The sequence below is a fragment of the Sebastes umbrosus genome, chromosome 7 (genome assembly GCF_015220745.1).
Source record: "Sebastes umbrosus isolate fSebUmb1 chromosome 7, fSebUmb1.pri, whole genome shotgun sequence".
In the NCBI taxonomy this organism is placed as follows: domain Eukaryota; kingdom Metazoa; phylum Chordata; class Actinopteri; order Perciformes; family Sebastidae; genus Sebastes; species Sebastes umbrosus.
Genome location: NC_051275.1, coordinates 32231287 through 32254300, shown reverse-complemented (window position 1 = coordinate 32254300; position 23014 = coordinate 32231287). Strand labels below are relative to the sequence as shown.

At 41.6% G+C, this 23014-nt stretch overlaps 2 protein-coding genes across 11 annotated transcripts in view; one reads left to right on the top strand and one right to left on the bottom strand.

The window, feature by feature from the left end:
* The first annotated feature begins 6956 nt into the window (after positions 1-6956).
* The window catches only part of ckmb (creatine kinase, muscle b), a 30190-nt gene continuing 14132 nt past the window's right edge, over positions 6957-23014 (top strand). The window contains exons 1-9 of one of the 2 annotated variants that reach the window (XM_037775851.1): positions 6957-7112; positions 8514-8626; positions 9828-9924; positions 10155-10309; positions 10679-10811; positions 10917-11088; positions 11634-11757; positions 12664-12853; positions 14292-14869. In XM_037775851.1, coding sequence (XP_037631779.1) covers positions 8534-8626; positions 9828-9924; positions 10155-10309; positions 10679-10811; positions 10917-11088; positions 11634-11757; positions 12664-12853; positions 14292-14470 — 1143 coding nt within the window. In that variant the 5' untranslated portion in view covers positions 6957-7112; positions 8514-8533 and the 3' untranslated portion in view covers positions 14471-14869. Of the gene's footprint in view, positions 7113-8513; positions 8627-9827; positions 9925-10154; positions 10310-10678; positions 10812-10916; positions 11089-11633; positions 11758-12663; positions 12854-14291; positions 14870-23014 lie in introns of those variants that run through there. The other variant, XM_037775852.1, reaches the window with a different exon arrangement.
* Positions 17115-23014, bottom strand: part of mark4 (microtubule affinity regulating kinase 4) — a 71396-nt gene continuing 65496 nt past the window's right edge. For 3 of the 9 annotated variants that reach the window (XM_037775845.1, XM_037775844.1, XM_037775843.1), the window contains one exon: positions 17115-20211. In XM_037775845.1, the coding sequence (XP_037631773.1) occupies positions 19878-20211 (334 nt within the window). In that variant the 3' untranslated portion in view covers positions 17115-19877. Of the gene's footprint in view, positions 20212-20747; positions 20923-23014 lie in introns of those variants that run through there. The other 6 variants (XR_005207636.1, XR_005207637.1, XM_037775846.1 and 3 more) reach the window with 6 other exon arrangements.

The following is a 23014-nucleotide window of genomic DNA, read 5'->3' as shown; positions in this document are numbered from 1 at the left end:
TTTTCCGGGGCTCTGAAACACGCGGAGCTCTGCAGAGAGTAACGTCTCGTCTCCGCCCGCAGTCGGAGAGAGCAGGGAGACACCGGCACCGGTTGGTGACGAGGCGACAACGTTTCTCTCTGCAGAGCTGCAGAGCCCCGTCACTTCACAAGACACGAAAAACCTCTGTTGGTCTGGAGGAGCTGCAGCAGTTATTTCTGCACAAACGTCCACTGTACATTCACTAGATATTCTCAGAGCTAAACTAACTCTTCTGCAGTGTGGAGTGAGAGTGCGCATGCACGTCTAGAGGTGGAACGAGAACGAGCGCGGTGTGTGAGTGAAGGCAGGCAGGCAGAGGAGCAGAGACTCCGGTCCTGGAGACCAAAGGTACGGTCTCCCCCGCGTACTACGACCGCCGCCAACACTGTTTTGCAAGACGGGCTTCACTAGATACAACCAAGAGGTTTTGGTGCTTTCGTGTAGTTTGTGTTGGAGTCTTATGGTACGTGTCCACAGGGAGTCTGGACAGCCAAGCCACACGCGAACGCGCATATGCGAGAGCGCGCCTGGGAAACTGACCCGGTAGATTTATACGCTTAAAAAGTTACAAACAGTCCCTTTACACCTGTTTTATAATATGAAAGACATGAAAATCACACTTTTTACAATACGGGATCTTTAATGTGTCAATATTAATGTATAGTCTATGTATAATATATAATCTAGAGACCGGGCTGGTATCTCCCAGGTGAACGTGTGTCCTGAAGTGCTTGTAAGATAAATAAATATGTGTTGAATGGACATCGGAGCTGTCTGTGGTTCGTTGGAGTGAACCGTTAACCGTCAGTTGGTCTACAATCAAACACAACGCAGAGCCTGTTGGCTGCCACCGCTATCGGCGGTAAAATACTAAGTTAACGGGGCCGTCATGAACTATTTCTAGAGGAAGTCAACGTTACATATGATGAAGCTGTTAACCGAGAGAGCTGCTACTCCAACGGATCAACGGAGACTGATATCCGACTGCTCAGCTGAGTTATTCTGGTTGCTACGCAACAAGTGGAAGGTAGCGTGTAACTCGCTAACGGTTTTTAACGTAACTAACAAGCCATATTTCTGGTTAAATACGCTAAGGGGATACATTTATTTACTCGTTTTGTATATTTATTATATTTATTTATGCTCTTCTCTCTCCCATCACACACACACCTCTTGCTGGTGGTTTCCCCATATCTCTCAATAATCAGTGTTTGAAGACACGACAGCCTCAGTGGCTTTAGTTCCACGCAAAGGACATAGATTAGTTGATAGAGAGCCTGTTGCTTCAGAGTTTCCAATGATGATGAGATAAAGTTATAAAGAAGTCATGTTCATCCAACCACAAATGAGATGCTGCTGATGAGGGTTGACACGGAGCTGTCACTGTCAAGTGAAGGCGAGCAGTCAGAGGAGACGAGGCTCCGGCCACACCCGAGCGTGCATATGCGAGCGCGCATGTGTCCCGACCCGGTACATTTATACGCTTAAAAAGTTACAAACAGTCCCTTTAACACACGTGTCACAAACAGCGGTCTCCTGGATGAAAACCTTGTCTTGTTGGACCCATCTACCTCCCCTCCTACCCATCCTGTGTGTCTCTTTTGCTCTTTAAACTACGTCACCACAGCACTTTCTCAGAGCGTTAACTGTTATATTGTAGTTAATGGAAAGCCCGGTGTGTCTCATACCGGCGCTAAAGCGTGCCTTGTGCAGCCGTATCGAACACTAACGGCCGTGACAAAGCGTCAGTATTTGACGCCCTGCAAATGAGAACGGGACAACACAACACGCCCAACATATTTCACCACATGAGAACACAACACTTTAAGCTGTGCGTGATGATCTGATTCTACGTATCTGTAGTTTACAATGACAACCAATTTTATTCTGCAGACACTAAAAGGCTTTATACAACTTGTTTACATATAGTATTCCCCAACATCTGTAAACTTTGATGTGTAAAATTGGTGCCTTTACAGTCAAGGGTGAGTTTTTCAATAAATGGTCAGTACTTTTTCAATAAGACTACAGTGTTTTTAGTAACCTAAACCTAACTCCACGTGGGACATATAGTGCCAGTGCCATGATATCCCAGACAGCAGTTATGTTTCCTCCATATCTGGTAAAGCTAATCACAGCATAAATATATTTTGGATATAAAGCTGGAACGAAACAAAGAAAATAGTGAAACATTTATTGAATGTTGTGTACAACCAAACACACAACGTCACGTCTCATTGGCCAAAAGCCCGTCCCTCCTTCTCATTCAGCCCCGCTCATTCCAATCTAGCACTTTTCACTGTGTGACAGACTTAACATGCTCACGTTGACAGAGTCGTCTTACAAATGCCTGGGTCTATTTTGAGTGCTCCTCAAACCGTTAACATGATTTCTGTCCTGCTCTGGCTCTGGACTTGTATGTCTGAAACAGTCAGTTCAGGTCAAATCGGAGGAATCCAAAGAAGCTGCTGCTGCTTCCTGAGATCCAGCGAATCACTTCTCTTTGAGTTATGTCTTTACATGTGTGGTTAAGATGTGATCAGCTTAAGTTTAAAACACTAATGTCAAGTCTTTGAAATACTGTTTCATGATAAACACCAACAAAAAAACAACTAAAAGTCATTATCTTCTTGTTACATCGTCAGGTTTCACTGTGTTCCCGCTCAGTACAGGAACCACAAGAACAATTACAGAGTCATAGGATGCTGTATAATGTTGAAAGAAAAATGCCAAATGTGCGTCAGTGGAAGCCGTCGGTGGCTGAGACTGCCAGCTGTTCCTGGCAACACCCATGTGTGAATGTGTGAATACATGTAACCCTCAACTACTCCCTAAGGCCTTTGCTGTGAATAAGAATGTGCCATTGGACGGCACGCCAGCTCATACAAGCTTTATAAAATACTGTATGTACTATGTATATATATAAATTAGGGCTGTCAATCAATCAAAATATTTAATCCTGATTAATCACATGTTTGTCCATTGTTAATTGCAATTAATTGCAAATTAATAATTTTTTTATCTGCTCAAAATGTACCTTAAAGGGAGATTTGTGAAGTATTTAATCCTCTTATTAACATCGGAGTGGACAAATATGCTGCTTTATGCAAAGTATGTATATATTTATTATTGGAAATCAATTAACAACACAAAACAATGATAGATATTGTCCAGAAACCCTCACAGGTACTGCATTTAACATAAAACAATATGCTCCAATCATAACATGGCAAACTGCAGCCCAACAGGCAACAACAGCTGTCAGTGTGTCAGTGTGCTGACTTGACTATGACTTGCCCCAAACTGCATGTGATTATCATAAAGTGGGCATGTCTGTAAAGGGGAGACTCGTGGGTACCCATAGAACCCATTTACATTCACATATCTGGAGGTCAGAGGTCAAGGGACCCCTTTGAAAATGGACATGACAGTTTTTCCTTGACAAAATTTAGCGTAAATTTGGAGCGTTATTTATCCTCCTTCACAACAAGCTAGTATGACATGGTTGGTACCGATTGATTCCTTATGTTTTCTAGTTTCATATGATGATGATGATGATGATGATGATGATGATGATGATGATGATGATCAGTGACTTACTGCCTTACTACTTAACATGTTATCTAGGAATCAGGATGCATAACTAATATAAACCAGCACTAGAACAGAAACAACACAAACAAGAAGCAGCTTCACAAACAGCAGTTTACCGTTTAGATGAAGGTCATCTTGAACGCTTCAAAACTACATAAACTTCTTGTATGTCATAACATCCTATACGTATATGTGCTTCTTCCTCCTTAACAGAAACACATACACTACATTTATATAAATAATATCAACTATACGTGCAACTTCAGATGGTAGACACAAAGCATCCCCCCAAAAAATACCAAAAAGTTCACTTCTCAACAAAATCACAATATCAGCTTCATAGAGGTTGTGTTTAATGCAAGTTACAAGTTTCCACGTCCTAGATAGATAGATAGATAGATAGTAACTTTATTGATCCCGAGGGAAATTCAAGTTTCCAGCATCACAGTTCCATAGTGCAAAAACATGTTAGTAAAAAGGCAGTAAAAAAGTTAGTAGTGCAAAGAACAAAAAAATATACCAGATATAAAAATACAAGGAGATGAAGAAAACTGTTAAAACTGAATATAGTGCAGGGTAACAGCTGTGATACACGACTATTAAAAAAGGTGAATATAGTGCAGAAGAGACTGTTAAAAGTGAGTATAGTGCATTATTATCTGTCCTGCAGACCGTCCTCCTGTATGCGTGTGTGGATGCATGCACACAATCTGCACCAACTCTACAATCTCATATGCGAATCGTAACACATATCAGCAAACAATTTCTCTTCTCATCCTGTTGCCTCATATGGAGCAAAACTACTTTACTAACATTTCCTCACACAGACATCAGTAAAAAAACAAACACTCAAAACTGTATTCCATTCAATATCATGCCATTTAGTATGCACTAAGCACATAAAAGTATTCAACCATCTGATTTTCTTTTTTGCACACTCTGCTCATGAGATTCAGATAGAATCATTATAAATGATTCACAGTGTTCCTGGTTACATAACTGTCCTTGGTGCCTGGTTCCCCGGGGCAGCTGCAGGGTTCTGGGACTGGGGGGGTGGGACTGGGGGTGGTGGTATGGCTGTGTGGGTGTGGGGAGTGCTGAAGGATACAATGACAGTCTAAACTGGGACATTGGATCGGTGCCACGGTGGCAAGCGAACTACAGAACTGACTGGTCTGAATGGGCAGAAGACACACACAGCACATATCACCCGTCAGTCAGCGTGACCTTTGAGTTTTATTGATGGGGGTTTAAGGTTGGTAAAGGATGTAGTGGAGGGTAAAACTGTATATTTTCATATGCAATATAGACTTAAAACAGTCTTTTACAAAAGCCAGCTGAAAGTATGAATACAACCACACCTGTTGTATGTGTGCAAAGTGCCAGTATATGATGCAGGTCCTGTAACAAGCTGTGCATTTAGCAAGTTTATCACACAACTTAAAGTTTCATTTTGTGTTGATTTTGGCATTCCCTGTGGACAAACATCACCGCTTTGTGTCGTAAAGATCTGCAGCTGCCAGACTCCCTTTAAAAAAACCTCTCATTTTACTGCAGCAGGGTCTGACAGTCTGCCCCGCTCAGTCGGCCTCCAGCAGCAGCGTGTACCTACATGCCGTGAATCGTTTCATCTGATGTTGCAGGGAATCTGACCCGATGACATTGCGTTAAGAATAAATATATAGAAATAGCCTTATGTTTTGCTTATGTAGGTCATAAAGAGGTATCAGTATTAAATTCAGACTGTTTCATGACCAGTTAAAAGTTCCTTGCAGTAACTTTGTGTTTGTTGTATCCGTCCACCTCCCCTCCGGCCCGCCCGCCCGCCACGTTTTTTTCTACGTCACTAGCTCTGAGCGCAGCATATTTACGTGTATGTGTTTACATTGCAGTTAGTACAGACTACATGGCGTACAAATGATATGGCAAAAGCAAGAACGGCGTCCTTATTGCATGTGAAATGACATTCATTTAGTGCAACCGGGCTGATTTTACCACATGTATTATAATATTTTGTTTTATTTATTTAGTAGTAAATTATACAGGTTTGTGGGGTGGATTGAGGGGGAAAGGGATGTTCAAAAATTGTAATTGTTACAAATATAAATAATAAAAAAAACAGCAGAATTGGTATGAAAATCTATCTGTAAATCTGTATAATAAACATCTGACCTCGAGCTCTCTGCTGTGTTTGGGGGAAACCTGGATCTTAAGTGAGACGGCTGTCTGCGTCATCGTGTCTCTCAGCTCCACCCCGCAATTCCTACTTTGTCACATGATGTGCGTGTGATTTAATATCTGTCTGCGGGTAGATTACTGAGGTCGATCACATTACCAGTGGGGGGTAATGACGCTGGCAATGAGCTGGACTCGAGGTTTCACAATCAGATCGGACTCCGAGTATAATCTTCTAATGGACTTTTGTATTGATACAAAACACGTCAGGCAAGATATTTAATATGATATATGAATGTGTGCACTTACAACTACTCACACATATTAATACAGACATATTAGTCGCTCCTCTGACTTGTCAAAAGTTTGGTCAGCTTGTCGCTATGCATCACTACATGACATCCCACACAGGGAACAGCGACACATATCTTAAACTCAAACATGGACACCTCCACTTAGCAAATTATTAGGTGAGATGGGGCCATAGCTCAATGAAATCCAATCTGTAATCGTGAATATTGCGATGAAGTAATCCAAGACAAAGTGGTTATTTTAACTCCTGAATATGATGACAGACAGAACTCCAGTTACTCGGCTCCGAGGACACTTATGAAACACGGAGGATAGATTCAGGTCATACCGACCAGGTGAAAAACGTAAAGCTGCTCACCCTCTCCATTTAATTAAAATCATATTAAAACTACAAAACTAAACAAAACAAAAAATCTTTAATGTGTTTTTTTCATTTCATGCTCTTTTAAATTTACATTTAATGTCATTTTATTACACCGTAAATACTGGGAAAGTGAAATAACTGGAATATTTATCCATTGCATGACCTTCTGATTTTGACATTCATACTCTTGATGCCAGTTACTCTCATTGTAAATCACTCGGGGCAAGGTTAAAACACTGCAGAGATTATGTGAATCTAGTTTCACAACAGTGCAATAGTGTCTGCATTTAATGCATACAAGTCCGAGGGTGCATGTGTTTTTTGAAGACGGCTGTATGTGTTTTTTGAAGACGGCTGTCCACTACTGCTCTGTCCTGCAGGCAGAAGGTGAAAGGCTGCAGCTGTTTCATGTCTCTCATCTCGAGTGTTGTGCGATGTTCGTTCTTGCCTTTTAGAAACTCACCCGGGCACAGAAGACCCCCTGCGACCAATCAAATGAGGGGACCCCGAGGGTTGTCAGCCAATAGGGACAGAGGTCTGGGTATAAATGCTTAAGCCCGTCACCTGGCAAAATTGGGCAACCCTTACATTTGGTGGATACGATCTGATCCCGGGATCTGTTACCTCTTTCTTTTCTCCTAAGCAGGTAAAAAAAAAAGCAAAACAATGCTTTAGTCAGCCTTTTTCTTAAATCCAAGGGAAAGATTGTTTTCTATATCAGTTTGGACAGAAACCTCAAAAAAGAGAGAGAAACCTTTTTAACCAAATATCTATCAGACAGATTCCTCCATTGCTGAACTCTGGAGCCGTGAAACTTTGTCTCTTCTCGCATTTTTGTCTTGGATTCCTCTAAAGCTTTGCACATTTTTTTTCCTGATATGGAAACTACTAAAAATCTACTGAGATCGTTCTTCTATCAGTGCACATTGTAGTGAAACTTGACGCTCTTGGTTTCTTGGATATTGGTAGCACTAATCTGCTGATAAGACGGCCGTGAAGTGAAACAGTTGTGACTATCAGCTGTTGCTGACGTCAGCAGGGCAGACTTCAAGTTTGTCTTCGAATAGTTTAGGAGCGCTTGATTTAGGCATGGAACTTGTGGAGCCATCTGTGAGGCATGCGATGCTTTGACCTTTCAGCGCACCAGGTGTCATCAATCAACTGCACCTCAAGTTTTGACCTCTGTCTGACGGAGAGAGAGATTTGACTCGATTCAGAATGATGGCTAGAAGTTTATTAACATGTCTGTTCTGACTGATTCTGCAGCTGCAGCTCTGCTCATTCTAGCTCTGCATTTTCATTTGTTTATATTAAAAAAAAGTACATTTATATTAGTAGTTTAATAATACTTTCTGTCTTTAAAACGTTAAATGTTTTATTGCTTCTGGTATATGTACTTCGTCTGCTACTTCCTATGTATTGCAGCGTTGCTCGGCCACTAAGTTTGCATTAGTGTGGTTGAATGCAGTGAAAGAGAGGAGAAAATCATTGATCTTAATGTGCTGTAGCTCCCCGCAGAGATCGGAGGGGTGCAGGACAAGAGGGAGCAAAGCCACGCTATTAATAACCTTCGCTGTGAGGGGAGACAGGTGGTGAGACAGCAGGACAGCAGGGAGTAAAGCATGTACACAGAACAGCTGACAGAGAGAGACAGTGAAAGAAAAAAGCAAGAAAGAAAGACAGGAGGACAGAATGAGACGGTGTCTCCTCTTAACCAGAAGACTCATAGACAAGGCACTTGAAAAACTTGGAGAAATACCAGAACAGAAATACGGTATTCACTAGTAATGACTACGCTGAGTGTCAGGCTGCTTTGTTACATCACTGCAACCAAGAAAACATCATTTTGACAAATACATCTTGTAGCCAGTAGAACTATAAAATCTATATTCTTCTGATTTAACACAATGAGGAAAAAAGTGCCTGAATACGGCAGAAACCTGAACTCCAAATTCTCCTCTTATATATTTATATACACTGCAGTCTCACCAAATGAGTCATTGCAGATTGTAAATAATAACACCTCCTCTCCTCTTTTTCTTCTCAGGTGGAGTAAGAATCGCAACCATGGCGAAGAACTGTCACAACGACTACAAGATGAAGTTCACCGGGGACGAGGAGTTCCCCGATCTGTCCCTGCACAACAACCACATGGCCAAGGTACAAAATCCTACTCTGACATTGTCAGAATTGTCAAAATGTACCTCAGATGTCACTTAAAATCAAGTGGCAACCTCCGACGTTGGGAAATGAAGCCAAAAAACTGCAGTTCCCCTAATTGGCCACTTGAAGCTCCAAAAGCGAGTCGATCCCCGTTCCGATGTTAAATTGCCCGACTTTACAGCAGAAATAAACATATTTAAAGCCTGGTGCAAAAAACAGTTTTGGTTTCTATAGCAAATATCCCCGTTCATGACTACTGTACGGGGGTGAATTTTTATATAACTCACCCGTTTAAATTATATTAAGGCTTAAAGTTCGGCATAATGAGGGCGTGGCCGCTTTGAGTGACAGGTGGCTGCCGTACCAGGTCACCAACTGCTAGCTGTCTGCTCTGCTGCGTCACCCGGGCCGCCAAGGCTCCACCAATGATCCACCTCTTTGCCCATTTTTGGATTAGCCGGGAGTTAGACTAGGAGTCACCCACTTTGAGCTTCACAGCGACTCTTCAGTGGGGCCGGCTTAAGGCATAGGACATATAGGTGGTCGCCTAGGGCGGCACCTTCTGTTGAGGGGGCGCTGGCCGCCCTGTAAAATTTTTATTTTTATTTTAGGATGCCTTCTGTGACGCCTTGGCCAGGGACAACAGATGAAAAATAGACGTTTGGCTACAACTGGCATTTTTTATACCATGTGTATTTATCAATTTGCACTGCCCGTTCTCAAATCAACTAAATGAAATTAAACTAAACTAAATATTAGGCACCCTTCCTCATTTTTCTGCATTGAAGTAACACATAAAAGAACAAATAAATAAAGAAAGAAAAGTACACGTTTCGTAGTAGTGAAACTGACAAAACACTTTTAAGCCAACAATATCAGGGACTAATTGTTTATTCATATTATAATAAATACAGTTATTTAGCCCGCCAGAACTCTAAACCTAGAGCGACTCCAAATCCAAATTTTGCCTATAAGGCACCAAAAGGGCCTGCTCTTCATAAACCTATTGGTGATGTCACATCATATATTTTATTTTATATATTTTATGCTTAAAATACAAACATTTTCATTGTTGCTGTTGGAACCAGAGGGTTTTTTTTATGAGTGCTAAGATTCACATTTACATAGCACAATCTAAAAGACAGAGGAAACCATGCGACCGTATAATCACTGACCTGCACTGTGTCCTCTGCTGCAGGTGCTGACCAAGGACATCTACAACAAGCTGAGGGGAAAGTCCACCCCCAGCGGCTTCACCGTGGATGACGTCATCCAGACCGGTGTTGACAACCCTGGTAAGAAGGAGCAAGTCATCAGCATAGAGATGAACACACACTAGCAAATATAGGGTTTAAGGAGAAATAAATTAACTGAAGCAAACGTGAAATATACTAGCAAGTTTTCTTCATCATGTCCACGGTGGTACAGGGACAGGAGGACCTATCAGTATCCCTCCATACATAACAATCTTCAAAGGTGAAGTAGCAATGTTACCTACTTCCTCATCCTCCCTCTTGTCCCCAAGGTCACCCTTTCATCATGACCGTGGGCTGCGTTGCTGGTGATGAGGAGTGCTATGAGGTCTTCAAGGATCTGCTGGACCCCATCATCTCCGACCGTCACAATGGATACAAGCCCACCGACAAGCACAAGACCGACCTGAACTTCGAGAACCTGAAGGTGAGCAATCGAGACATGCATGATGGTATTGTCATAGATCAGCACAGCTTTAAAAGGGACAGTGTGTAGGACTTGGCGGCATCTAGTGGTGTGGTTGCAGATTGCAACCAACTAAGTACCTCTCCGCTCACGTAACGTGAGCCGCCGAGTGTAAAACCGTGGAAACGCCGTTCGCCCCTCTCAGAGGCCATCCTTACCATAGTAACACTACTTTAAGGGTAACAGAAGGCAGATGGCGACTGCCGTTACCTTTACAGTTTCACAAGCGTGTCAGTGTAATTGGTGGACTTCTGCGTTGCGTTGGACAGATAGTAAAGACGCCGTGACCTCTTTAATTTATTATCATTCTATTCTGTCTTCTTCTCTCAGGGAGGTGACGACCTGGACCCCAACTACGTGCTGTCCAGCCGTGTTCGTACCGGCCGCAGCATCAAGGGATTCACTCTGCCCCCCCACAACAGCCGTGGAGAGCGCAGAACCATTGAGAAGTTGTCCATTGAGGGTGAATGTCAACCTAAATACAATAATGCCAATCCATCAATCTAACAAACAGGATGTATTTATCAGAGACTGACTCCTTTCCTCACCTTCCTTGGTTTCCTTTCAGCCCTGGCCAGCCTGGAGGGTGAGTTCAAGGGAAAGTACTACCCCCTGAGCGGCATGACCGACGCCGAGCAGGAGCTGCTGATCGCTGATCACTTCCTGTTCGACAAGCCCGTGTCCCCCCTGCTGACCTGCGCCGGCATGGCCCGTGACTGGCCCGACGGCAGAGGCATCTGGTGAGAGACGCACGGAATGGAGTAGAATATTTAATTTAGACTTTATTGGGATTCCCCCAACTTAGAAACATGATCAGATATGTGCTATAATCAACTGTAAAAGCAGATTTTATGTGACCCTATAGACACATAAATACACACTCACTAAACAAACGACCACCCTCTGAGCTCCCATCTGCCCTTCCTAAGCCAACCTTTAAACCTTGCACCATCTGTCTGGTTCTCCCACAGCCGTATTATGAAAATCCTGACTAGTCCTGTGTTGAAACATCTGTTAAAGTGTGTCATGAACACCAAAGCACAGTGTGTACAGCAGCTGCAGCACACACTGCCCCTTACAGTGGCTTGACATCCTGTAAATCCACCACTGTGCAGCTCAGATAATTCACATGATCAGGGTTTTGGCTTGACGTTTACTGTCACGTTTCTATGAGATACTTTGAGAAATTGTATTCATGCAACATTGTTGTATTAAATTATTGGCTTGTGAACGTTTTGTCCACTATGTAAATCAAGTGAAACTGAGCCGGATGTTCTTCCTCCAGGCACAACGACAACAAGACCTTCCTGGTCTGGGTGAACGAGGAGGATCACCTGCGTGTCATCTCCATGCAGCTGGGAGGCAACATGAAGGAGGTCTTCAGACGCTTCTGCGTTGGCCTGCAGAAGGTGAAACACAAAAACATGCATGCATTTTTTCATTTAAACACACAGTTATGCAGACACATTCTGCACGATTCAACTGGGTACAAGAGTTGAAGCCATTTCAGTGCAAAACAACTTTCTATGGGTACTTTTCTTGTGTATATGGTGTAAATTAAACCTTTTTAATATATAGACCTTTCATGGCTACCCTTACAAAAAAGTAGTAAACTTCAAGTTTATTTTATGAAGTAAAATTAAGTAAAGTTCAAGTATATTTCCCAAGTATACTTTATGTAGTTAGTATACTAATATCAGTGTACTAGTAGTATACTTTTAAGTGTACTTCTTCAATACTTCTTGGGACTAAATTGGCCCACTTTTTAATTTATAAAAGTATACTTTTAAGTGTATTTAAGTGTAAGAATAATAAACTTGTATTTTAAAGTTGTAAAGTTGTATTTTGTACTGCAACTATATTATGAAGTGAACTATACTACAAGTGAACTTATAGGTATGCTGTTCGTTTACTAGTTACAGTATATACCCACTGTTTTAGTTCATGAAAGTACACTTTAAAGCGTACTCTTAGTAAACTACTATTTTATAAATTTTTACTGCAAGTATACTTGTAAGTTTTCTTTAACTTATAGTACTTAGCCAATGATTTATGCATTACATAAAGAGACTTTTGCTGTTTGACTTAAGTTTTTCTCACATGCTTCCACGGAGGAGAAGCCAAGTATACTTTTTTTTAAGTATATCTCTGATAAGTAGCATACTCTCTTATTTTAAGTTTAAATGTGTACTAATAGCACACTTGAATAAACTTATTTTTGGTAAGGGTAGGTCTAGTAAGCATTTAGTAACATCCGTCTAGTTATATTTTAACCATCATGCATTATTCATTTCACTTTCCTCCTCACGGGTCAGATTGAGGAGATCTTCAAGAAGCACAACCACGGCTTCAGTTGGAACGAGCATCTGGGCTACGTCCTGACCTGCCCCTCCAACCTGGGAACCGGCCTGCGCGGTGGCGTGCACGTCAAGCTGCCCAAGCTCAGCACACATGCCAAGTTCGAGGAGATCCTGACCAGGCTGCGTCTGCAGAAGCGTGGAACAGGTACTTAAAAAAAAGAAACAGCTAGTGACAAGTTAGTATTTTCAGAGGACACCGCTGGATGGGCGAGGTAAAGAGTTAACAGCAAAATTTGCATTTATTAGCAAACAAATATTAGGAAATGTACAGGAAAAACAAATACATAGATTACAATAAATAGAAGTTACTGATCAAAACACTAAGGAAAATAAAATGTTTAATTCATGACATTAACTTAAGCACCTTCAGGTCGGCATGAAACGGCTGCCATAGACTAATAGGCTTTTTAAAATATATATCTTTGTATTATTTGCTCCATTTGTTTTGGTTGGTAGCATTATCTTCATCTTACCAAAATATCAAGAAAGAGAAATCTTCAGGAAGTAGTCAAGTTGAATTGTTTTCTACTGACATTGCAGGATAAACACAGGTGTAATTAATAACATTAATAGTGGCCCTGCTCTGTATTGTGCATGCTGGCTCACTGGAATGGCTGCGACACTAAATGGAACGGGACCATAATTAATTTAATCAATTACACCTGTGTTTATCCTGCAATGACATGTCAAAATTGGCTCGTTCGAGACCGCCGCACAATGCATGCCGGTTAGATTTGTGTCCGACTTGCTCTGACGTCGTGCACACGTGGGCACCGATAACCTCACAGGATCGAGGTGGCCACAGTTTTTAGAGCCAGGCGCCGCAGTTTCTCTCCAAAGACTGCAAGACCCAGGGCATGATGGGAAACAGCTGGCTGTCGCCTGATCAAAGAGCTGATTGGCTCTTAGTTTTACCCACAAACACCACGTGTTGTAGAAAGTCCGAACTTCTAGATTGTAAACTTTTAATCTCATGTTGTGCAATGACGGTTTCATCTGTTAACAAACACATCTTGTGTTGTTGATAATAATAATAATAATAATAATAATAATAATAATAATGAAGGTTATTTATAGAGCACTTATCAAAACGAGTGCTCATTTACAATGTGCTTTACAAGGCCGACATAAAAATATTAAAGGATAGAATATAATGCCAGATACACGCACAATTAAATATAAATAAATCCGGACGTGGTCTGCAAACTACAAGTAGCCTACAGGTCGGATCTAACAGGATGTCACTTTTCCTGTGACTTCCTGTCAATTCTTTGAAGGCTGCTTGAAACGGCCGGAAGCTGTCCGACGTGACCGCAGCTTATTGTCACCGCCACGTGCTGCTGCCGCCTGATCTCGTCTACTTTCCAGGCGAGGCTGCTGTGAAAAGGGCCTATTGGATTACCTGTAAAGGAACATTTATTTATCTGAAGAAACATTGTTGCACAGCTCGAGTTAGTCATTGAGTTTACCATCAACGTCACCTCAGTCTCAGGGACTTTTTTTAGTGGGCGATATCATGTTTCCATGTTTAAGTGCTTGTGGTAGAAAGAGGACTCATTCCTGTCCCCTTCTCTTCCCTCCAGGTGGTGTGGACACAGCCTCCGTGGGTGGTGTGTTCGACATCTCCAACGCTGACCGTCTGGGCTCCTCCGAGGTGTACCAGGTCCAGCTGGTGGTCGACGGCGTCAAGCTGATGGTTGAGATGGAGAAGAAGCTCGAGAAGGGAGAGGCCATCGATGGCATGATCCCCGCCCAGAAGTAAAGTGGACAGACAAACAATGACTGAATGACTGTCTGTGTTTGTTTTTTTATATTATAAAAAATGAACGGGTAGCCGTGTTGTAAAGTTATTTTACTGGTTTCGGCCAACTGGCTACTTTCTGCTTACTTCCTTCCATCAAGAAGACACTCCACCTTTCTCTCTGCTCCTTCCTTCCTTTCTTACTTCCTTCTTTTATTCATCATTTCCTTTCCTTTGCTGCTGTGTCTTTTGGTTCCTAACTTCCTGTCACTTTAATCATCTTTCTCCCCATCTTCTCTGTAACATCCTGGGATCAATCCATGCATAGTCTGGTACGGCTATGCACTGAAAGAAAAAAAAAATATTTTTGGTTGTAAAATATAACTGGACAATTAAACTATGCCCCATGAAACAATCAAACCTGCTCTCATGTTTTCTTTATGGATCTTTTACAACTACTCATAACGGACTGACTGAGACATGAACTGACATTTTCATATGGATATGGGTACATGAATATTCACTGTCAGTGTGGTAGATGGTTAACTGATGCTGGTGACGGTGATTAGCATGGCTAGTTAACGTTAGTTGAGTAATACAGTCATACATTAATGTTACAGCAGCATAAGACCGTCGTCTCCAACTAAATCTCAGCCTGTAGATCAAACAGTTGGATATTAACACGTTGGTTATTGACAGACAGCATTTAGTCTAACGGGTTTCAATCAGATATGTAGAGAAGTCTGGATAAGTAATATCCTCCACTGTGTTGGACGGAGGAAGACTGAAGGGACATGACGGCGATCAACCTTCATTTATTAAGGTATCATGAACGCTCAGGTTCAGGCAAGGTCACACAATAATTAGACGTGTATAAAACAAATGTTTGTTTAACGAGATGAATTCATACAAACTTGTCAAAATTACAATCTAAACATACGTCAAATTGCATTGAAGTCTATGAGATCTTTGATTTTCTTTCTCCTAAAAGGAGGCGCGGCCTCGACTTTTTGCAAAGTACCCGTATGTGCCGGTCTGATGTATTAAAGCTGAAGTAGTCGAGATTGGAGCATTAAAAAAAATATATTTTTATAAACTGGTCGCTATATCGTGACAGTAGTACATGAAACAGGTAACCTGAAAAAACATCATGAGCCTCTGTGTCCTCCGGTGCTCCTAACGGCATCTGCAAGATTTCACTTACCGAAGGAAAACAAGCAGTCAGAGCTGATCTGAGGTCTGCTGTCCATCTGCTGTCTATGAGAGCCGGCTGTCAATCACTCGTGAACTCTGACCAAACAGTCAAACTAGGCAACGCTGATCAAATGTGAATCAATAATATGTTACGTTAATACCTATTTCTCGCCTCTAATGTTTTCAGAATCATCTCGTAGTGCACGGTTTAGCTGTAAAATGAGAAAGTTTGTGACGCCGCTGCCAAGTTCTGGTCACATGACCAGAGCACAGCCAATAGGAACGCTCTCTCAATGAAATGACCTGTGATTGGTCAAAGTCTCCCATCACGGGCTAGATTTCTAAAGCCTGAAAACAGAGCCATGAGGAGGAGCAGAAGTCTAGTTATCTCTCAGAACACTTGAATTACAATATGCTGACACGTTATTATGGAATTTATGCCCAATAATGCCAAAAATATACTGCCTACTGAAGCTTTAAATCCACATCTGAGAAAATAAAATAGACATAAAATATGAAAGAGGTTGAAAGTCTTTATTTTTGTGTCACACATTATTTCCTAGGAGACATGCAGGATTGCAGGTCGATCATTTCCGTAATTTCAGCCCATAAGTTAAGTTTTCTTGATAACAGCGACGGCTTCAAACACACTATACAACAGAACTGTAGCCTTAAAGCATGGCCCCAACTGTATCTACAGAACAGGTTCAGAGAGTGAGGCCCAGTTGTACATACACACACACACACGCACACAAGCACACACACAAAAAAAAATGCAAAAACTAGCCCTAAATCACAGCTTCACATTTTCAGACAGTGATGGATACCTGCTGCGGCTGAAATCTCCCATTAAACAGATAAATTCCTGCAGACTTTACAGCTTTAAAGATCACAAATCTGCTGTTTTATCCAACGTTTCCTTTCACATATCAGTGTTTTTGTTAGATGCTGCATACTTTAAAAGTACAAGTTATAATTGCTTGGCTTTATAGAGTTACAATACAAGTACAACAACCTTTGAATTTTGGAGTTGTCAGTGTTAATATATGATCGATGGAGCACTTTCTGTTGAATCGTTCTGTAATGAAGTGCTTTTTATAAAAGAAAATCTAATTTCTCAAAGGTTATTCAAGGTCTCTTCTTAAACCACTTCCTCATCAAGTTGTATGCTTTTAAATTATACAGTGGCTTAATGAGGCAGGAGTCTGATTGGCTAACAGTCATACACCTCTTACAGTAATACTGGAATCTGATTGGTCAACAGTCATACACGTCTCAGCTGTGCTGCAGCCTGATTGGTCGACGGAGGGAAAAATCTACAGTTTATATGTATCAGAATAAATGAAAATAAATGTTATATTTGACGAAACAATATGGAGACAGGCCGGCATTTTGAATTTTTGTACCTCAGTGAAAAAAAAGTATAGAAGCAAAGAGACGAAACTCCGGTGTTTTTTTTTCATCTGGTGCCGCCGTTTTGGACTGAACGCTTATTATATTTATAATATTTTATTATTCAACACAGGCCATTTAGGTAGAATATGACAATAGAATAGAAATAAATTTGTTTTACTCTTGTGCGCCACTTTTTAGGCGGGCGTTTTAATAGCGTCTGGTAGGCGTTTTCAGTCCAAAATGGTGGAAGCGTCGCTTCGCTGATGATGCAATGGAACGAACAATTGACTTTCACTTCTTGGCAATATACGTTCTTTCCCTCAGTTTCCTTAAAGCTGCTACAAGGAACTTATATTTTGTTGATTTTGGCGGCCCCTGTGGACAAAAGCAATAGTGTTTCCATAACCGCCACTTTCTTAAGTCGAAAAGATGTGCAGCTGCCAGACTCCCTTTAAAAAAACTTGAATTTTACTGCAGCAGGGTCTGACAGTCTGCTACAATACAGCCTGGGCTTCCAGCAGCGTGGTTTTGATGTTCGCTCCCAGGAAGCGGGCGGTGAGCTCCAGGTCCTGCAGTCACAAACAAGCAGCTGCTGCCGGACAAGGAGCTCTCCGAGGCGGCCGGAGGAGCTGAGGGAGTTTCTGGTGAACTTGCGTGACGTAAATCGTTTCATCTGATGTTGCGGGGAATCGGACCCGGTGACAGGCATTAAGAATATCCACCATCACTACAATAGCCAATCTTGTTGCTGATGGTCTCGTTTGCTTATGAAGGTCATATAGAAGCATCAGTATTAAACTGAGTCTGTTTCATAGCCAGTTAAATGTTCCTTGTAGTAACTTTAATATGACTTCGTGGCACCACTGAAACCAAAATGGCACCTCTACCTGAACACTTGAAGCCATCACTCCAGCAGGTTTCACAGAGGAGAAGTGAATAATACCAAGAGGTGCATATAAGTAAAGGAAAAAAGGGCATTCAGAATGTCAATTATTCCCTTCAGTGGGCTCTAAATGAGTGAGACAGTGGGATTTATAACAATTTACAAAAGAAAAATACAGATGAATTAAAAAGGTCTGCCAGTACAGAACAATGCAATCCTGGCTACAAAGCAAAAAAAAAAAAAGTGCTCAATGAATTTTAAAAACATATCAAAAATTAAAAAAATAAATCAAAACAAGGCGCCCTATTGAGTCGATGCTTATTCAAGTCTAGTTTCTTGGCTTTGTGGCTGTATTGCACTACATTTGAGGAATAGCGATGGCGATGGCGATGGCGTTCCGACAGACTGTGATATTGTTAAGTGCTACCAGTAAAACCTGCATCTCTTCCATTTCCTCTAAACCAGTTTGAGCTACTGTAATCTTGTGAGGGAAACTTGTTTTTGGAATAAGAGATCAAATTATACAAAAGCTTGAAGGTCATCTAAAAAAAAATTCTCTAAAGTAACGGCTTTTTAGCTTCATGTTGGATCGTGTTTTAATCAATGTCTGCAGCGGCCTCGCAGGAAAAGGAGTGAGAATTTGTATTTTTTTGTATCATATTGAGTTCAATTTCCATCACATTAGATAAAAACTGGGACCAGACAAAAAAAAAGCCATGCTATTTGATTAATAATCAACACAACGGTCATTTGTCCAGTTTTTTAAAAAATATTTTTAACAATTTGTGGCACAGATTTAATCGTATTAGTTGTCGGGACACTCAGTGAAAGCATACGATAGGTGCTTCATTTTGTTATGGGGTAAAAAAATTAGTTTAGTTAAATGTTAAACTGACTTTATCTAATTGAACTAATAGTACAAATCTGCACGTATTGGTGTCAGAATAATGCATTCTGATTGGCTGACAAAGCCTGCTTTTATAATCTAAATAGACGAAACCTGCTGAGTGGAAAATAATGTCTCTTTTTTTCCTGCGTACTCCAGTAAAAATTTAAATAAAATGTTCTACTTTGCACTTTTGCTTGTTAATAAAAGGTAGCATGGGGCCAACGTAGAGTTTATGTTTAAGCTCAAATTATCAGGTTATCAAGTAAAACATATCAGCTGGGTCCGGTATTATTAGGCAGCTTTACTCCTCTGTGAGCAGCTCACCTGCCAGCTATCAACACACAGTAGAACCAACAGCTGAGCAGTGAATGGGCGTTATCAATGGATGGGCAGAAAGGCCGCGATGCTTCATTCAGTCGTCACAAGTCTCTGCTTTTCTGCATGTCTCCCTCTAGAGGTCGGAGGTCAGACTGCGACCTCACTTCTGAAAATATGTGACTTCCGAGGATGACAACAGATGTCAAACTTCTGCCCATTTTTAAAAAGCATTAAAGAAAGAAAATAAACTTAATACACAAAAAAATTAAAACATTTCTTTAAATAGCAGCTCTTTAAAAAGGAATGATGACAACACATATGATACAATAGGAATAACAATGTCAACAACAACAAATTATCAATCTCCGTCACTCTCAGCAACACCATCCTTATCATCAAACATGAAATCGTGAAGAAAAAAATAAACTCCATGGGCTCACATAGTATGGAGGTGGTGGTGGTGGTGGTGTGTTTCAAGCAGGGGTCGTAGGTCACTGACAGCTCCAAGGTCAAGGGTCATCAGAAATCTGCCGATGGCGGTCTATCCGTGTCTGTGCATCCGTTTGTCTGGCTGTGATTGGCGGCATCGGGAGAAGAGGGTCTTTGGTGGAGGCGAGGCATCGCTAGCCGCATCAGATGAGGTGGAGCCCAGGGAGGAAGAGGAGGAGGCGATGGTTTCTTCCTCGTTGTTCCTCCTCATCCTCGACCTGTCCTGTCTGTTTATCAATCTGCCCCGCCTCCTGTCGCCCTCAGAGCTCCAGCTCCTTGGACACTTTGGTGGCGATGTCCCTAAAGGCTAACGGTGCCCCCCACAGGCGCTTGAACCTCACACCGCTGCTCTGGCCCAGCCCGCTGGGCAGCTGGCAGACCTCGGCCTCGAAGGCCACGCGGGCGCCGGCTGCTCCGTGGGTGCAGGACAGGAGGAAAGGCCCGGCCAGGTGGACCTGGCAGCCGCAGCCCTGCGCCGCCTCACGCAGCGCGAGCACCACCTCGGCCGGGTCGCGGGGGCTCCGCACCCTCACATCCCAGCCGCATCGGGGGGTCCGGGGCTCGGCCGCTTTCTGATGCCCAGATAGATGGCGACTGAAAGGGGGAGGAAGGGGCGATGCAAACAGAGGATGGAGGAGGAAATGTAGGAAAACCAAAAGGACAGGGCGAGGGTGATGTTCACAGCAGGAGGGTTGGAGGGTTAAAGGTTAGGATGGAAATAAAGAGGACAGGAGAGCAGATATGTTTGAGTTTAAGGGAGATGGATGTGTGATGGAAGTGAAAGTATGGTTGTATGAATGTGGATGTATGAGTGGTTAGGGAAAGGGGGAGGAGAAGAAAAACAATTAATATCATACAATATTGTTTTTTTATATCTCTACATAACAATCTAGTTCACTGATAAGTTAATATGTATTTTATAGTCTAACAACATCTCTTTACTTACTTTACGATGAATGTACAACACCAAACCTTAAATAAACTGCCCATGTGAAGGACTGAGAATACATTTATTTTGTTCCTGAATGCTAGTTTATAATAATTAATAACATACTACACAGATAAATTCATAAAATCACACTTTAACACCAACTAACACACAAAGATCTGGGAGGGTTTCAGGGACTGACCTGTCGATAAACACGATGGAAGTTATATATCTTTTAAATCAAAAGGTGACGGTTCTACCTGCAGGGATCATCTATCACAAGGAGAACCACTGTCCGTTAGCTAACGTTAGCCTGCTGCTGCTGCTTTACCTGCTGTTTTTAACCTGAGACTGAGACTGGGCTGAGGCGGCTGAGTCTGAGAGGAAGTACACAAGACCTTTAGTAACATACGGATACGCTGACACTGATAACCCTGAAACAAATACAGTAGGAATAAAATGAGAGTACAACATCTAGCTCTGGTAAATGCTTTTGTTGTGGGATGTAACCTATAGAGGAAACAGATAACGGACAGTAAGATGTGGTTATTTATTTCTGTTACAGTATTGTGCCTTTAAGCTTCTAATTATTAAAAATAATTTATATAAATTTAATAACCTGATTTCTCTGTGCTCATGTAAACATTAACGGGATAAGCCTCATAAACGCATGTATAAAATGTCTGCAGCCATGTGGTTACAGGTATATACAGTAGGTAGGTGTTATGATGTTTGTGTTTGACCATTTATAGCATATATTATTGCTTGGTGATGTTAATCAGCTGCTGGTTCTACAAGATCCAGGACAGAGAAGTATCCATATTCTGTTCTGTTTTAATGAGAATGTATAGTGATCATTCTCTGTGTGATCATTTTCAAATCTACATGTCTTCGTGTCTTCGTCACATGGAAGAGAAAAATAAAAAAAAATCATCACAAAAAAAGCAGTATGATTCAGGATCTGTGTTGGAAACGTAATCCAGTTCCCATGTTGGATCACATGCAAAAGTGTGACTCCGTGTAGACTTCTGATGTTTAGAAACTGATCAGAAGAAAGCATCAGCTCTCAGTCACACCTGAGAATGAAAACAGAAGCTGTTCTCTGTAGACAACAAGTCACTGGAAATGCATTTTAATCGGAGGTTGAAGGAATCAAATTGAAGTGCTACACGCGACTCACAGTCAGGCAGAGACTTAAAGGAATAGTTCAACATTTAGGGAAATATGCTAATTTGTTTTCTTGGTGATGACATCACTCTCATGTCTGTACGGTAAATATGTAGCTGGAGCCGGCAGCTAGTTAGCTTAGCATAAAGACTGAAAACAGGGGGAAACAGCTAGCCTGGCTCAGTGAGCAACCAACGGGTCTGAGAAGTGAAGCCAATGCTGAAGTGTCTTAAACTTGCATTCTTTCTAACAGCCAGCAGGGGGCGACTCTTCTGGTTGCTAAAAGAAGTCTGATTGTATAGAAGTCTATGAGAAAATGATCCTACTTCTCACTTGATTTATTACCTCAGTAAACATTGTAAACATGAGTTTATGGTCTCAATCACTAGTTTCAAGTCTTCTTCAATACAGCATGATGTTCATTTAGTAAATTATGGTTCCATTTAGAGTCAAATAGACCATAAAGCAGGGGATGCTTTAGGGCATGGCTACCTTGTGATTGACAGGTCGCTACCACGGCGTTGTCTGGTCTGGGAGTCATCCGTGTTTTCGTCTTACAACTTTAACCCTTTCACAGTGTGTTTTCACTTCATGAAAGTTAATTATAACATTTTTGGTCGCCTTGAATGTCTTATTCAGCGTTCGGTTGCTCCACCCTCTCGTGTCACTTCTGGTTGCAAAAAAAAAACCAAGATGGCGACGGCCAAAATGCTGAACTCGAGGCTTCAAAACAGCAGTCCACAAACCAACGGGTGACGTCACGGTGACTACGTCCACTTCTTATATACAATCTATGGCCTGGCTCTGTATTGAGGAAACATAATCCACCTACCAGCACCTCTAAAGCTCACTAATGTAATAAAAAAGTCAGTTTGCAGTTTCTCTGGGCTTATGTGCCTAATTATTTCTTGGCACATAAGCCCCATAAAAAAGCTAATTGCTTGTTTTTACACTCATGTTTTTGGATGGATTAAGCAAGATCCATCATTTTTGGCAAGACAGTAAATAAGCGCATTTCCAAAAATGTTGCACTATTCAAGCCAGTGTTTGGTTTGTCCATTCTGGGCTACTGTAGAAACACGGCATTATTTTCAGGTGATTATACGCTAAAGAAAACATAATTATTAATATTATATTTAATTTCTGCCAATAGATCCTGCTAAATGTCACACACTGTTCCTTTAACAACAGCAGTAACACCGTCATTCATATCTTCTCCATCTATATCTTGAGGAGTAAACTAAAGGTTCTTTAAGAACATGGTGAACTGATGGATAGATTATGAAAAGCAGACTGTTTGTG